This window comes from Rhipicephalus sanguineus, chromosome 7, assembly GCF_013339695.2.
Source record: "Rhipicephalus sanguineus isolate Rsan-2018 chromosome 7, BIME_Rsan_1.4, whole genome shotgun sequence".
Lineage (NCBI taxonomy): Eukaryota > Metazoa > Arthropoda > Arachnida > Ixodida > Ixodidae > Rhipicephalus > Rhipicephalus sanguineus.
The window spans coordinates 158,432,899-158,447,949 of NC_051182.1; the positions used below are offsets into that span (position 1 = coordinate 158,432,899).

At 46.0% G+C, this 15,051-nt stretch overlaps 1 protein-coding gene across 1 annotated transcript; it reads right to left on the reverse strand.

The window, feature by feature from the left end:
• Positions 1-9,925: 9,925 nt before the first annotated feature.
• LOC119400366 (U-scoloptoxin(16)-Er6a) lies at positions 9,926-14,458 on the reverse strand. Its single transcript, XM_037667380.2, has 3 exons — positions 14,155-14,458; positions 11,985-12,105; positions 9,926-10,986 (listed from the first exon to the last, which is right to left on the reverse strand). Exons 1-3 carry the CDS (start codon positions 14,258-14,260, stop codon positions 10,896-10,898), a joined length of 318 nt encoding a protein of 105 aa, XP_037523308.1. The 5' UTR covers positions 14,261-14,458; the 3' UTR covers positions 9,926-10,895.
• Positions 14,459-15,051: the final 593 nt, after the last annotated feature.

Consider the following 15,051-nt stretch of genomic DNA (forward strand, 5'->3'; position numbering starts at 1 on the left):
TGCGCAACTAAGAGGGGGGGGGGGGGTGCGCAAAGTCTGCCCTCTACTATGACTTAGTAGGGGGGGTGCGCTGCGATGAACCTTGCCCCCCCCCTCCCCCCTGCTCTGCTGGGGAACCCTGCGCACGCCTATAGGCACCCCCATAGCTTGGGACTTAGGAAGGCCTCTTCTGTATTGCGTACTTTACATATCGAGTCTGGGTAGATTTCTGGGAACATCCTGTGTAGCTGAAAAGGGCTGGGATACGAACTCTGCCGCCTGTTTCCTGTCTAATTTTGGGTGAGGCGGAGCGAAAGTCCGCCTCAAGTCTCGATAGTGCTTTGTGTATTCTGCATATATGGTTAGTCCGTCTTTGTTTTCCGTTTCGGCAATAGCATCTCCCGACGAGGGTACCCCATGGGCTGCGTGGCGGGCTAGTTCTCGCGACAGCGCCGTGGACCGTCTCGTTCGGGTTGGAGGTGGCTGTGTTTGTGTGTGCTGGGAACGAGATTACATAGCTACGTTCCTGCAAACACGTCCCCTTAACTGTTCTGTGTCAAACTTCTCCATTGAACGATCTGTAGCCAGACCTGTTGTTGTGCCTTTCGATGGGCGTTGTCGTGGTACAGACTTATAGACCCCGCTTCGCGTTAAAAACATTTCATGCTTCATTCTCAGCTAACAGAACCAGCAGACAGTTTCGCTGCTTCCACACGCGGGGACAATATTTTAAGCATTTCGCTCACTCGACATCTTCGTCATACGTATATTTTCACCATAATCTACGGTATCATCTTCAGCTCGCAGCCTGCAAAGTTAAAGGGTCGATCTAAGACTTGTTATCGCAGGGTGAACATGTAGATCACGCAGGTTATTAAAACTTGTTGTAACTGAAAAATGCAGGAAAAACCTCGCATACTTGTTCGCATGCGTAAAGTACGACGGAGTAATTGCAAAGATGTGCAACACTCAGGAATACTAGAAGCAGGAAGACTACAGACCACAACGAAGGTTATGCGTGAAACAGTGAGATGCAACAGTGAAATAAAACAATGAAATGTGGAAACGCGTAATGGAGAGTGACCTTGAAATATAGTCAGATTGCCTTATCAGAAACAACTGGTCGCCGACAAGCCCGCGGTCGCGAGAGCGTCAGTTATTGGAAAACGGCGCATACAAATACGGATGTCACTGCATCACTTTCGAGGGCCGAATTTGTCTACACCTGCATTTCTGCGCACTCGCCGGCGCCTAGTTTTTATAATAATTGTTGGGGTTTAACGTCCCGAAAGCAAGATATGATTATGAGGGACGCCGTAGTGGAGGACTCCAGAAATTTGGCCACCGGGGATTCTTTGCCGTGCACCTAAATCTAAGCCCACGGGCCTCAAGCGTTTTCCCCTCCATCGAAAATGCGGCCGCCACGGCCGGGATTCGATCTAGCGAGCTTCGGGCCAGCAGTCGAGCACCGTAGCCACTAGGCCACCGTGGCGGATGCCGGGGTTTTCGCAAACTATGCCGCTGCCACCGAAATCCTGTGATTCATAAAAGGTTCGCTTAAAATTTTACAATCATCTCGTCACTGGGGAACGGGACTCGCGCAGCAACCTAAGCCTCAGACGCCCTGAACTAAGAGTTGCAGGGGACAACATTTAATCCAACCACTTTCAATAGTGTTGGAACGACTACTACTACTACTACTTCATCAAAAAAAAACTTTCTTTATGAAGATGTTGTATACGGTAGCATAGCGTGCCGGGGCTTGTTGCGTTCCTCAACCGCCTGATCTGACGGTCACGAGGTGCTATTGTCACCAAAGTCTGCTGGATAGTCTTCATCAGATTTGCACAGAATCGATACAAGTTTCCCTGACATATGCTTACAAACCTATGTGGGCCTTCTTTAGAGTTTCCAGTGACATGCAACGGTCTCAGGATTTGCAGCAACCTTGTAGTTTATGGAAATCTAAATTATTTATTTTTCTCCCCCACTCTAAGCCGTTAAATGATGGTAATGATTTGCTTACGGATTAGAGCTTTAAAGATTCATGAAGAACAATAATCAAAACACACAAAGTTGTCACACAAATATACTTTATTAGCACCCCCTGTTTATCCTTTGTTCGTTACATTCGTGCTCCGTGGCACTAGTGTCACTGTCTTTAATTTCCTCTACAGCCAAACAAGCTGAATTTCTCGGTCTCGCTGTCTGGACGGTCTGTTCTAGCATACCTTTCCAATGTCAACTTTCCTTGAAGTGACGAAATGACAAATCCTTCTTTCGGTCGCTTTGGGTTACGTCACACAGGCCTTGCGTATCCGGGCGGACTACGTCGTGCCGAGGAGCCTGTGGACTTCTGTCAAACAATTCTTGCCGCAACTTTTGCATGCAGCCCCAAACGAGTCAAGTTTATAACTATCTGCAATCAAAATTACAATCAAGTTCCTATGCGTATGTGCACGAAACTTGTAATATTGGAAGCTTGCAAGCGCAGGGAACTCCTTGCAAAGCCGAAGTTTGCGTTAGAAGCTCTGCCATGTGCCTCGCCGTCACCTTGAAGCCAGGTTCAGTTGGTGCAAACTGAACGTTCGCAGCAATCGGGATAGACACCGGTGCCTCTGACTTTGGTGCATCCGGGACGCACGCCCACCGCACCACAGCTGCATATAAAAACAACAACTGGGCATCATGTTACGCTCTCTGTAACGCTTGAAACCCGCCACGGTGGTCTAGTGGTTATGGCGCTCGACTGCTGACCCGAAGGTCGCGGGATCGAATCCCGGCCGCGGCGGCCGCATTTTCGATGGTGGCGAAACTGCGTGAGGCCCGTGTACTTAGGATTCATGTGCACGTTAAAGAACCCCAGGTGGTCGAAATTTCCAGAGCCCTCCACTACGGCGTCCCTCATCATCATATCATGGTTTTGGGACGTTAAACACCAATAATTACATTATATGCAACAGTTTAAGGCGAAAGCCTGCTGTACACATGGTAATGCGTTAAAGGGACTCTAAAGTAAAACAATGAATCAGTTTAGACTTATAAATTATACTCTGAAAGCTGAATTGTTGTTAATTTCACCATCATAGTCTTAATAAAATCATGGTCAAGGTATTAATGAGAACTAACAGACAATAATGCGAAGGAAAGTATAGGGGGTGTTATTTCTCGTAATTAGAATATAAATGTGAAGAAAGTAAAGTGGACGAAAAGAGTGTGGAACACTCTTTTCTGCCTGTTGGCGTCCGTAGCACGGCGGAAAGTTATCTTTTTGTCCACTTTACTTTCTTCACATTTATATTCTAATTACTAGAAATAACACCCCCTATACTTTCCTTGGCATTATTGTATGTTAGTTCTCATTATTATTGTGTCTGACAAAGAAAAAACGAGTCCTTAGAAGTCGCCTTGTTTCCTTCATTCAAGGTCAAGATATCATTTATAAATTTCGCTACGAAATCTCTGCACGTGACGTTAGGGACTTCAAAACGTTTTTATCGTATTTCGTCCAGACTGGCTAAACGAAACTGCCCCGAAACTCGGTATGCTAATTTGATGTTTCACAGCGCGAGAAACGAGGACGACATTGAAAGATACACACTGCGCTGTGTGCATCTTTTAATGTCGTCCTCGTTTCTTGCGCTGTGAAACATCGAATTATGCTGCACCAACTAACCCAACGCTCAGCCTTGGTATGCTAAGTCTCCGGCCCCCTCAGAAGACAATGTAGTTTATATTTACTGATTAGGAACTACGCAGGCACTGGTAGACACCATCAAAATATATGACGTCATGGCAATTGGCGCGGGAACTTCAAGGTGGCGTCGGCACCCGCATTTTCTTTTTGCGCCTTCTCTCGCTTACCGAGCGTCCTATCGCGGCATGTGTGGTGATTTTGGTATTGTGAAATACTAATTTACCAGTACGAGGAAAATCGTATTTATCTTTAGTGTCCCTTTAAGTTGTACAATCAGGGTCCAGACTTCCTGTAAGACACATCGAGTCGCAGTGTGAGGAACACGCATTAAATTACCTTTACGTTGCTAGTCGATTGCATTTTCTTTTTGCTCATTCACTTTCCGACCACGGGCACCAAGTCTGGCTAATTTTTCCATTCATCTTTAAACTCGCTCTCTAGAGATATAATAAAACGTGAAACAAACCCGGCGATATCGAGACTCCCGGTCACCCCGTCTCCAATACCGCAAGTCCACCTTTCGCAGGGGTACTCCACGAGCAGTGGCTCTCCTGGGGTTATTTCTGTGTCGTTGTATTGGCATTTACCTGTAAAAATGAACGCAATGAATCCGATCCCCACTTGATTTAGGAATGCTTCAGGTGGAACGTTAGTTGAATGATTATGAATGAGTGTTCAGTGAGTGAAGCACAAAGGTTGCTCAGAGACTAACCACACATTGACAACATTAACCACACATTAGGGGTGGAGGAAGGGGGTGCGGGTAATGCGCATAATTCAGCTTGCATGTTTCTTATTACATAGCCGGTCAAGGTCACTTGCAATGTCTTTTTTTGATTATCAGGACCTACCCACTGAGGTATTTGATTACATCGTTTGCATGATTAGCCAGTGTTAGACTGACCGAATTAAAATGCTTGCTAAGATACACATCTGGTGCCAGTATCAACCTTCCAGAATATACCGCGCTTGATACCACTGTCTAGTGCGAGCAGCCCCCCTTTACTTGGCGGGAGTCGAAACAGGCCAGACACTCCGATGAGGCATACGGACAAGCAAAGATACGCTGTGAAACCTGGCGAAAGAGTACAGGAGAAAAAGTTGCACTTACCTGTCCTTGACGGGCACCTCGCCTGTCGACACGTAACTTTCAGCTGCATGCCACTCTGCTGAAAAAATGACCGCTGTGGAGACGAGAAGAAATGCTTGAAGCCGCATGATGAAGAGTTGCTACTTGTTCTCACACTTCTAGCAACATGAAGAATGAGCCTTCCAGCCTTTTGGACGCCTTCCTTTTTGACGCACTTGGCAATGCGTAAGCGTAGACTCATTTTCATCTCACTATCTCCTTCTATCATCAACTACTCATGAGGCCCTCTAAGATGTTGTACACTCGGCCACTGATAGCTCACTGCACTTGGCAGGGTGCTATCTATTCTAGCGTTTAGCCGTGACCTAAGGGACCATGGGCGACGCAAACAGGCTGCATTTAGTGAAGACACTCCAGAGAGTTAATATCGCGTTGCCTTATTTAGGCTGCGCATAAGTAAAAGATATAATGGTGGTGAGGCACAAAGCTAACTAGAGAGATGTGCCAGCTTTGACGAGAGACTGGAGATGTCCTTTCGGAAGCTAGCGGCTGGCACACTACTTTAGGTCCTTGGGTGAAGGTTGCCAAAGCCTCAAGCTCGGAACTCGACGCAAACAACTTCTACAGATGCAATTTGTCACGCAAGCGCTCGTTCAGGCTGTTTACCGGCCACCTTTCAGGCACGCAGCTGCCTGAAAATCATGCAGAAACAATTTTATTATTTCACACACACACAGTCAAGTAACTATTGAGACAGTGTGCAGATAGTGGCTCGTGACGTTTATTGGTGTGTGTGTGTGTGTGTGTGTGTGTGTGTGTGTGTGTGTGTGTGTGTGTGTGTGTGTGTGTGTGTGTGTGTGTGTGTGTGTGTGTGTGGGTGTGTGTGTGTGTGTGTGTGTGTGTGTGTGTGTGTGTGTGTGTGTGTGTGTGTGTGTGTGTGTGTGTGTGTGTGTGTGTGTGTGTTTGTGTGTGTGTGTGTGTGTGTGTGATAGCGAAGATGATAGTAAAGTATTTCGTTACGTGCTTATAAAAACGTTGCAATGTTGCGACCATTTTTTGTAGAGTATATTTAAAAAACTGGCCTGATTTGGTCATTACTTATTTTACCCTTAGGAACCTTTCAGAGCTTTACATAACATCTTGTAAATGTTTATGCAAACATACAGTTGCTTAGTATACATGCATACGCATCTCGTACAACACATTATATACATGATGCCTTAGGTGGTTACGCGGACAGTCTACAAACTACCAAATTTCTTCTCCGCGATGCTCGCATCGAATGCTCAGCATTACCCTGTCCCCGTGCTGAGAATGACCTTTTGCTCGAGGTTGCTGTAATGATGCGCTGTTGCAAGACCTTGAAAAACTGCCTCGGTGACGTGTAGCGGTTGCAGATACAGAAGGGAAAAACGGCACGGCTTCTCGTGATAACTCGCGAAGAACACGCACACGCGATATGGATTTGTGAGCGACTACGTCTTCAGTGGCAAACTATCCTCCACCCAGAGAAGCGATGTTCATCGCTAAACATGCGGGGATCGGTTTACTGCTGGACTCAGCGTGTAAGACTCCTTGCCTGTCTGGTCTAGTTGATACGGAATGAGAAAACCCAAGCGTATGCATAGGAGTCAAGTGCGCATTAACGAACATACGTTAAAGAATATTCAACCTTCGACTACACAACCTCTATTTTAGGCTAAACTCAGCTTTGTAAGTTGTCATGATGTATCAGTTACACCATTTTGTGGCTGACAGGGATGGCCTAGCAGGTCACCTCCCCTTGCAGGTAAAATCTTTGTACTAATACTACGGCTAGTAGTCGTCACTATGCACCGAGTATAGAAATAAAGGCTGTCTGCTCGGACAATAAACAGTATAGGTGACAATAAAAGTGCTGTGAAATGTAACTGCCAGTGCACGTTTTGTGTCGTTTTATTGCCGGATAACGACCGAAAGAGGTACGTTGCAGCGCGAATTTCTTAGAAACGCGGAACAAGAATAGCAATCGTTCTGAATTACACTATCGACTGAGTACCTGCTTCTTACCGGCTACTGTTGAATACATCGCATTGTGATCCTTGCGTTCACGCCTATGGCTTCTGTTAAAAGAAGGCACACGACACCGCAGCGAACAGAAAAAAGCGAAAGAAAGGTCGATTTGCTCATCACACTTGCAAATGTCACACGAACTAAGCCACACCTATTTTATTGAAAAACAAGAAACGCTACCCTTATGTCAAGTTTCTCAGTTCAGGTCACTTGTAGAGGAATGTCGACGCGCAGGTCACTTAGGGTGACGGGGTTAGCGTTGTAGACATGGGTGTGCGCAAGGTAATCCATCATGTGGGGGAGGGGGGGGGGGGGTCCTCGCACCACATGACACCCATATAGTGTTTTTATCCGAAACAGTTTCGAGCACGGGCGTGGCTCTGTGGTAGAACGCCTGCTTGTCACAAAGGAGGCCTGGGTTCAAGTCTCACTCGGGCTGAAGGTCTTTTTCTTTATTTGCATATACCTCGAATTTTCACTCACGGTCCATGCCAATGCCAATTTTTCGCTCGCAACCAACGACGCCACCGCCGACGCCGACACCGGAATTTCTGGGAAATGAGCTCTTTAACGCCATCCCGTTAACACCGCCTCCATAACTACCACAAGGTCTTCTGGTGCCCGGCTCACCAGGGGTTGGAGGGAAGTGAGACGGCGGACTCCGAGGCTCGCGCCCTAACTTTGCGAGCAGCGACACTGGCCACCACAGCGGACTTTCAAACCACAACGAAATTTCGACATTATAACCTTACTATCGCAAGGAACCTGCTTGCCCATCAACGTTTTACTCGACGAGGATACGCCCCTCAAGCCACAAACATCTAACAGGAGAGGAGGCCACTTCTTTTTTTTCTTTTCATCGATTCATTACGAAGTTCACGTGCTACAACACACAAGATGTTAGATAGGTGTTTCGTTGCGTACTTTTATAAATTCAACCTTTTCAAGGTGAAGCTGCCCACACTTAACTGATCGTCGTTGCAGGAAGCTGCCGTATATCAGAACATTTGACAGAAATGAATTTTTTTTAATCCTGTCATTTATTGATTTATATTTCCCCTAACTGCCCTCTACCAGGTTTTACATAACAAACTGTGAAGGCAGAGGGATACATACATACATACATACATACGTACATACATACATACATACACACACACACACACACATACATACATACATACATACATACATACATACATACATACATACATACATACATACATACATACATACATACATACATACATACATACATACATACATACATACATACATACATACATACATACATACATACATACATACATACATACATACATACATACATACATACATACATACATGCGCACGCACGCACGCCCGATCGTAGTGCAGCAGTAGTAGAAAACTTTATTTCGTTCTGCGTGTGAATATCGTAGTGTAGTTTACATGAAGCCTTGGATGGTCACTTGTACGATCTATAAACTGGCAAAATTCGCTTCCATAACGCTTGCGTGGAACACTCAGTATCAGCGTGACCACGTGCTGACGATGAGGTCCTCTTGCTCGAAGTTGCAGATAGAGACGGAAATGTTGCGAGATCTTCGGAAACTGTTGGGATGACGCGTAGCTGTTGCAGACACACAGAAAGAAAACAACAAAAAAAAACTGCGCGACTTTTCTTGATAACTCTAAGGCGGCCGCGAATGTGACAGCCTGTAAATGACGAAGTTTTCTGTGACAGACAATCCTCGCCCAAGAGCTCGGGAGAAGTGATGAACATCACCGAGCTTGAAGATGTCGGTCCCCCCTCCCCTTCCACCTACCCCGCTCCGACCAACTTCTAGCGCATGAAAACGAAACTCGCTTCTACAACCGCATAATTTGTTAAAGCGATAGCCTTAGATGCCTCACAAAATGCGAAACATGAACGTCGGCGTCCCGCGGCGTCGGCGTCAACACGAATGATGCAAAAAGGCATCATCCCGCGACGACGTCACCACATGTCGTCATCATGACGCCACAGATCGTGAAAATTTGTGACGATGTACATAACCTGACGTCACAGGATGATGCCATCACAGAACATCGTTGCGTGGTGAGCCGATTACGGAGGAAGTGCTAAACCAGGTGAGGTGCCGAAAGCTTTCGGAGCGGGGCGGATCACTAGACCGACGGAGAAGTCATAGAAGAAGACGATTTTCGCCTTAGATTCGTCTTAGACAAATGCGTAAGGGACCCTCATTTTTCCTAGTTCAAGAAAGAGTTAAACTCCCATATCTTACTCCAGTTGCATTGGTTACACAGGAACTATACATAAAGAGGGGAGTGGGACGTGTGTGTGTGAGTGCGTGTGTGTGTGTGCGTTGTGTGCGTGTGTGTGCGTGCGTGTGTGTGTGTGCACGCGTGTTTACGTGTGAGTGTGTGTGCGTGTGCGCGCGTGTGTGTGAGTGTGTTTGTGTGTGTTTTTGTGTGCTCACACACAAGTTTTCTTTATTTGCAAGACAAAAACTGGAAGGTCCCCAACGTTAAAAGTTGTGAGAACGGCCTTCAAGCTGGTTGGCATGTAACGCTCTTCGACATAGTGCTAAATAATTTCACACAAAGTAATCATCGTGTATGTTTGCCACTTAAGTACCAGCTGCGCATTTTTGTAATATAACATTTTCAGGGCTCTTAGTCGTCATTTAAACTGAAATATATGCGTTTCCATGTGCTGCTTGTCGAATAATAAAAATGGTAATTAGGAACTTGCACCCTCCTTTGTCACCTGGCCAGGTAAGGGGCCCCACCCCCTTAGCCCTGGTGTCTACGTCTGTGCCTCTGTTCAAAAAAGAAGATGCATGACATTGCAGCGAAGGCAAGAAGCTGAAGGTGATCGATTTGCTCATCATACTTGCAAAGTCGCACAAGCTAAGCCAAATCAGTTGCAAATGGTAAATGAGAGATTCCACGCCTTCTTTTCTTTTTTGTTTTTCTTTTGTTGCGATAGCAACTATATGGACACTCTCGGCTGATTTTTGCCGTCGGCGTCCATCGGCGCCGTCGCGTCAGCACTTCGGTTAGCGTTTTAGTGCTGCTTCATGTACTCCAGTGAAAAAACGAATATCTAACACAAAGGGTTTATTAGCGTTACTTTATTCGTACTTTAGACTGTCAACTCTTTTCAATCCTCACTACACTAATGTGTAGCAACTAACTGCTTCTATCGTTCGCCAGGCGAGTTTCTTTCTTTCCGGTCATATTTTAATTCGCTTCCACTGATGGCATGCGGGTAGACATGGGTGACATATTAAGACATACCTACAGACAGTATAACAGTTTACCGTGCAATTTCTGCAGGCAACTGGACTGGACTCAGCGCTGCATGTTACAGAAGCAAGGTGATCAGAATCCAGTGCGTCGGCATTCACTGTGATTATCAAATTCCCCCCGTCTTTTATTCAAGTTTTACAGCGCGGAGTCCAGCAGTTCAGAACGTATAAGGTCAGGTCATCTTTCGTACGAATAAACTTCTTCCTTCTTCTGAAAATAAGGTACTTCAATCCCTTCGCTTGTCCGATGCACGCAACTCTAATTTCTTTCGCAATTGAAGCCCCAGCTTTAGCTCCGAACAAAGACAGATCCACACGGAACGCATGACTACCAAGCGCTGAGTGAGTATGCGAGTATACGCAAGCGCTGACTCAGCACTTCTGCACGCCTTTCTTGTTTCGTGTCGTCATTGCACCCGATGTATGCTGCCATATGCTATATGTCGCATATGGCATGATCAACAAACTAGCCCACCAATGCATTTTAAGCAAGTTTATTTCAAGCTACTCGGGTCGTCTTCCACCGAATAGGGTTTTACCTTCGGTGGTCAGCCATTGTGTATTTTTCTTCTTTCTTCCTTTTTTCTTTCTTTTTTTCATGTCGTCCTTTCACACGGCGTACGCTGCCATATACTAGAATGATCAACAAACTAGCCCATCGGTACACTTTTACGGAAGGAAAAAAAGTCGAGCCACGAGTGACTCGTGGTTCGACGAAGCCCCTCCCTGATTATATCCTCTCACTAAGCAACGTGTGGGCGGCTATCATAATGCGGGGTAGTCAGTCGCACACAATCTTGTAGCAGCAGTCCGGATAGACACCAGTGCCTCTGACCTTAGTGCAACCTGGACCCGGAACCACAACGCCACAACTGCAAAGGAAGAACACGGACGTTAGCGATGCTCTGACAGATAAGAGGGTCTTAATATAACGCGGAATACCCTTTACCAGTGGTTGCCACTGGAGCCAATGTTGCTGCCTTGACATCATGATAACAATATCTGCGGTTTTTATGCGCCAAAACTACGATATGATTATGAGACACGCGGTGGGGGGGGGGGGGGTCCGGAAATTTCGTCGACGATCCGGTGTTCTTCAACCTGCACACGGGCCTTAAGCATTTCGCCTCCATCGAAAGGGAGGGATCTGACGCATCTGACGTCGTGCCGGGGGCCGCATGCTGCCCTCGGGTCACAGGTTGCCGACCCCTGATCTGAATGAACAGCGCAAACGCGGACAAGGAAATCTGGTTCGTGTTTGCGTTATCACTAAGATGTTCTTACTGCTCTTTGCACCAGCCAAGCAGTGAAGCATGAGGAGCATGTTTATCGTCAGTCTTGGGGCGTTGCTCAATCCGCGGTAAGCGTCAGTTTTCACATAGCGCGAGCCATCATGACTGCCCAAAATGAGCAATCCTTGCTGAGGTCACTGCTTGATGGACGGTCGCCGAGAACTCGAAGTACGATCTTCTTGCATGATGACAATGCAAAAGTCTCATGGACCTTTATGCATGTGACTAAGACGACTCGAAGGCGAACTTCCTGGATCGAAGGCATTGGAAGCTTTTCGCGTTTGATCAGGTATCTAAGGTTTCAGGCCGATTTAATAGGTACGCAGCTTCTAAAATCAGTATCCATTGGCTGTGCGGGGTTGACGGCTTGCATTGTGAATGCTCCTTGAAATATACAACGGTTACGCCTAATAACTATTGAATTAGGCAATACTTTTTTCTCATTCATCAATTCGTTACTCAAAAGCACATGTAATTCGCTTCTAATGAGAGATATATATCCTTTTTTGGCCTATCTATCTAAACATCGCCAAACACAGACAAGCTTCAGCCAGACAAGCATAAAACGAGAAACGAACCCTGCTTGGACAAGTTCTCCGGTCTCTCCTGTGCTCACGTGACAACGCCATTCTTCGCAGGGATGCTCCAGTTTCAGTGGCTCAGACGGTGATATCTCCGTGCCGTTGTACTGGCATTTACCTACGGAAAAGTAACACTTATCTGTGCAAGTAACATTTTACCTTGCCTGTGCATGCTTTGAGGAATGCCTGAAATAGCGTTATAATTTCGGTATCACATTCCAATTACGAGGACATACAGTGGTCTAACCATAATATTTTTTCTTCATGGCACGCTTTCATTATTTTTGAAAGCCTGGAAGACTTTTGTGAAAAAAGTGTGTCCATTAGGTTGTTAACTGCTAGAAGGATTTTACATATTTAAGGATACATCTGTAAATGCACTTAGTGTAACATATTTGCGCAAATTTCCGTACATATGCCTAATAAGATGACTGTATCGGGGGTCTCTTTATACTGAGCTATAAAAAAAATTTACATCTGAAATATTTCTGTCCGACCCACGTGATCCGACCTTTTGTTGATGTGCTTACAGTTCCCCCATTATGAAAGCGACTATCTTCCGTTCATGCCCCGCCACGGTGGTCTAGTGGTTATGGCGCTCGACTGCTGACCCGAAGGTAGCGGGATCGAACCCCGGCCGTGGCGGCTGCATTTTCGATGGAGGCGAAAATGTTTGAGGCCCATGTACTTAGGTTTAGGTGCATGTTAAAGAACCCCAGTTGGTCGAACTTTCCGGAGCCCTCCACTACGGCGTCTCTCATAATCATATCGTGGTTTTGGGACGTGAAACCCCAGATATTATTACTATCTTTCGTCCATACTTTGATCTGAGTTGTTTCGCCATTCTTCAGATACTTTGAGCTGTCAGTCAAATTACGTCGAGCATGTCTCAATACCCCTTTCTTTGTCACAGCAGATAACCTATTATGAAGGATATATTAATAACAACATCTTGGCTTTTGCGTGCCAAAACCATGTATGATTATGAGGCACGTCGTAGGCATAGGCATGCGCAGGGTTTCCCTTCAGGAGGGGGGGGGGGCGAAGGTTCATCGTGGTCCCCCCCCCCTATTAAAGCAATGTATGGGGCAGACTCTGCACCCCCCTCTTTTTAGTTGACTAGGGGGGGGGCAGCCCCCCCCCCCTCTGCGCACCCCTATGGTCGCAGGCCAGAAATTTCGGCCACCTGGGGTTCTTTAACGTGCACTGACATCACACAGGACACGGGCCTCTACCATTTTGCCTCCACTGAAATGTGACCGCCGCAGCAGGGATCGAACCCGCGACTTTCAGGTCAGCAGCCGAGCGCCGTAACCATGTTCACCGAGGCGGTCTGTTATGAGGAATATTATTCGAGCGTCCTCAAGCCGTAGACTGTAACCGGACAGTATTTACTGCTAGTATAAGTCCCATTTCAATCTTTCTTATATTTCGTACGACGCGTACAAGCATATTTTGTGATTAGATAAACATCACAATGGTGAAGAGTTCTTGACAGGATGTATGCACTATTCTTCGAACCCAAGAGGCACTTATTCTCTCTCTGTTCGGAACTACTTCAAATAATCACAATTTCTTCATAAAGTTGCATAGTGCTATAAATACTTAAGCGTATGATTTCCTGCCAAATGATTATGGGATCATCACATTATTGAAGTATGTTAGCAAAGCTTGTAAAGTATTGAAAATTGTACACCAAAACTTGAAGTAATCGTTCTTTTTGCGGCGCTATACTGTAACATCAGGATCCATGATGGCAGTTAGGCGCGCAAAGCACACAAGATACACAAGAAAGAACTAGACAATACGAGCGTTCACTTCAAACGTAATTTGTAGTACGCAGGGCTGTTTCAGTCGTTAAAATTTTCTATTCTCTAATCAGGCCGTTTTGTCGTCACTGATAGCCATTTGCACATGTCGTACAAGTGCAACGTCAAGACAAAACGGAAAGGCTAGACACACACGTGCGCAATCGTGTGTCTACGCACATGTGAGCCTATAGTCTTTCCGTTTTGTCCTGGGGTACCAGGTGTAGCGGAGCAAAAGAACGATGCTATACCAACTAGCCCGTGTCGAAGCCTTATTGACCTTAATCAATCCCACCGGTGGCGCTACCCACCGGTGGGACTGAAATAAAAACAAGAAACAAAAAGGAAGCGATGCTCACCGTCTTTAATGGGAACTTGCGCCCTTGCAAGGTAACCTCGAGACAGATGCCACTCGGATGACACTAGTATCGCTATGGCAACCAGAAGGGCCGGATTGAAATGCATCGTAGGGGTGCGTGTGCTGATTCGACGCCGTCGACTCTCGGAGTGAGTCTAGACTCCTCGAGTACGCCCACTTATGGCCGATGGATGATACCGGCTCGAAGGCGCTGACAGAGGTTCATATGTTTTCGAACGACGCCGCTGTTAGGAGCGTAGTCGATTTTTCAGCGACCTTTCCTCGATTCATTGGCGCCGACGTTGCTTTTACGGGTGCCATAGCCTCAGAAGAAAAGCAAAATGTCAAGGTCTCCTGTGTCGCAGTGGCGATGCTGTCTGCTGAACGAGGAAAAATCCGGTTGAGTTATGGTCTGCGTTACAAGTGGCAGAGGAATGTGGAGAGGGGAGAGGGGGGAGCGAGGGGGGCGCCTACCTTGACCGTGACTGGGAGAAGGGAGGAGGAGGTCTTCATCGTGAGGATGCAGGACATTGCGTATAAACAGACAGGTTCGCACACGTACCTAGTCTATTTAAAACGCAACGCTATATAGACTCGCCATGAGCCCTATCCTTCTCCCATAGATAGATAGATAGATAGATAGATAGATAGATAGATAGATAGATAGATAGATAGATAGATAGATAGATAGATAGATAGATAGATAGATAGATAGATAGATAGATAGATAGATAGATAGATAGATAGATAGATAGATAGATAGATAGATAGATAGATAGATAGATAGATAGATAGATAGGATAGATAGATAGATAGATAGATAGATAGATAGATAGATAGATAGATAGATAGATAGATAGATAGATAGATAGATAGATAGATAGATAGATAGATAGAT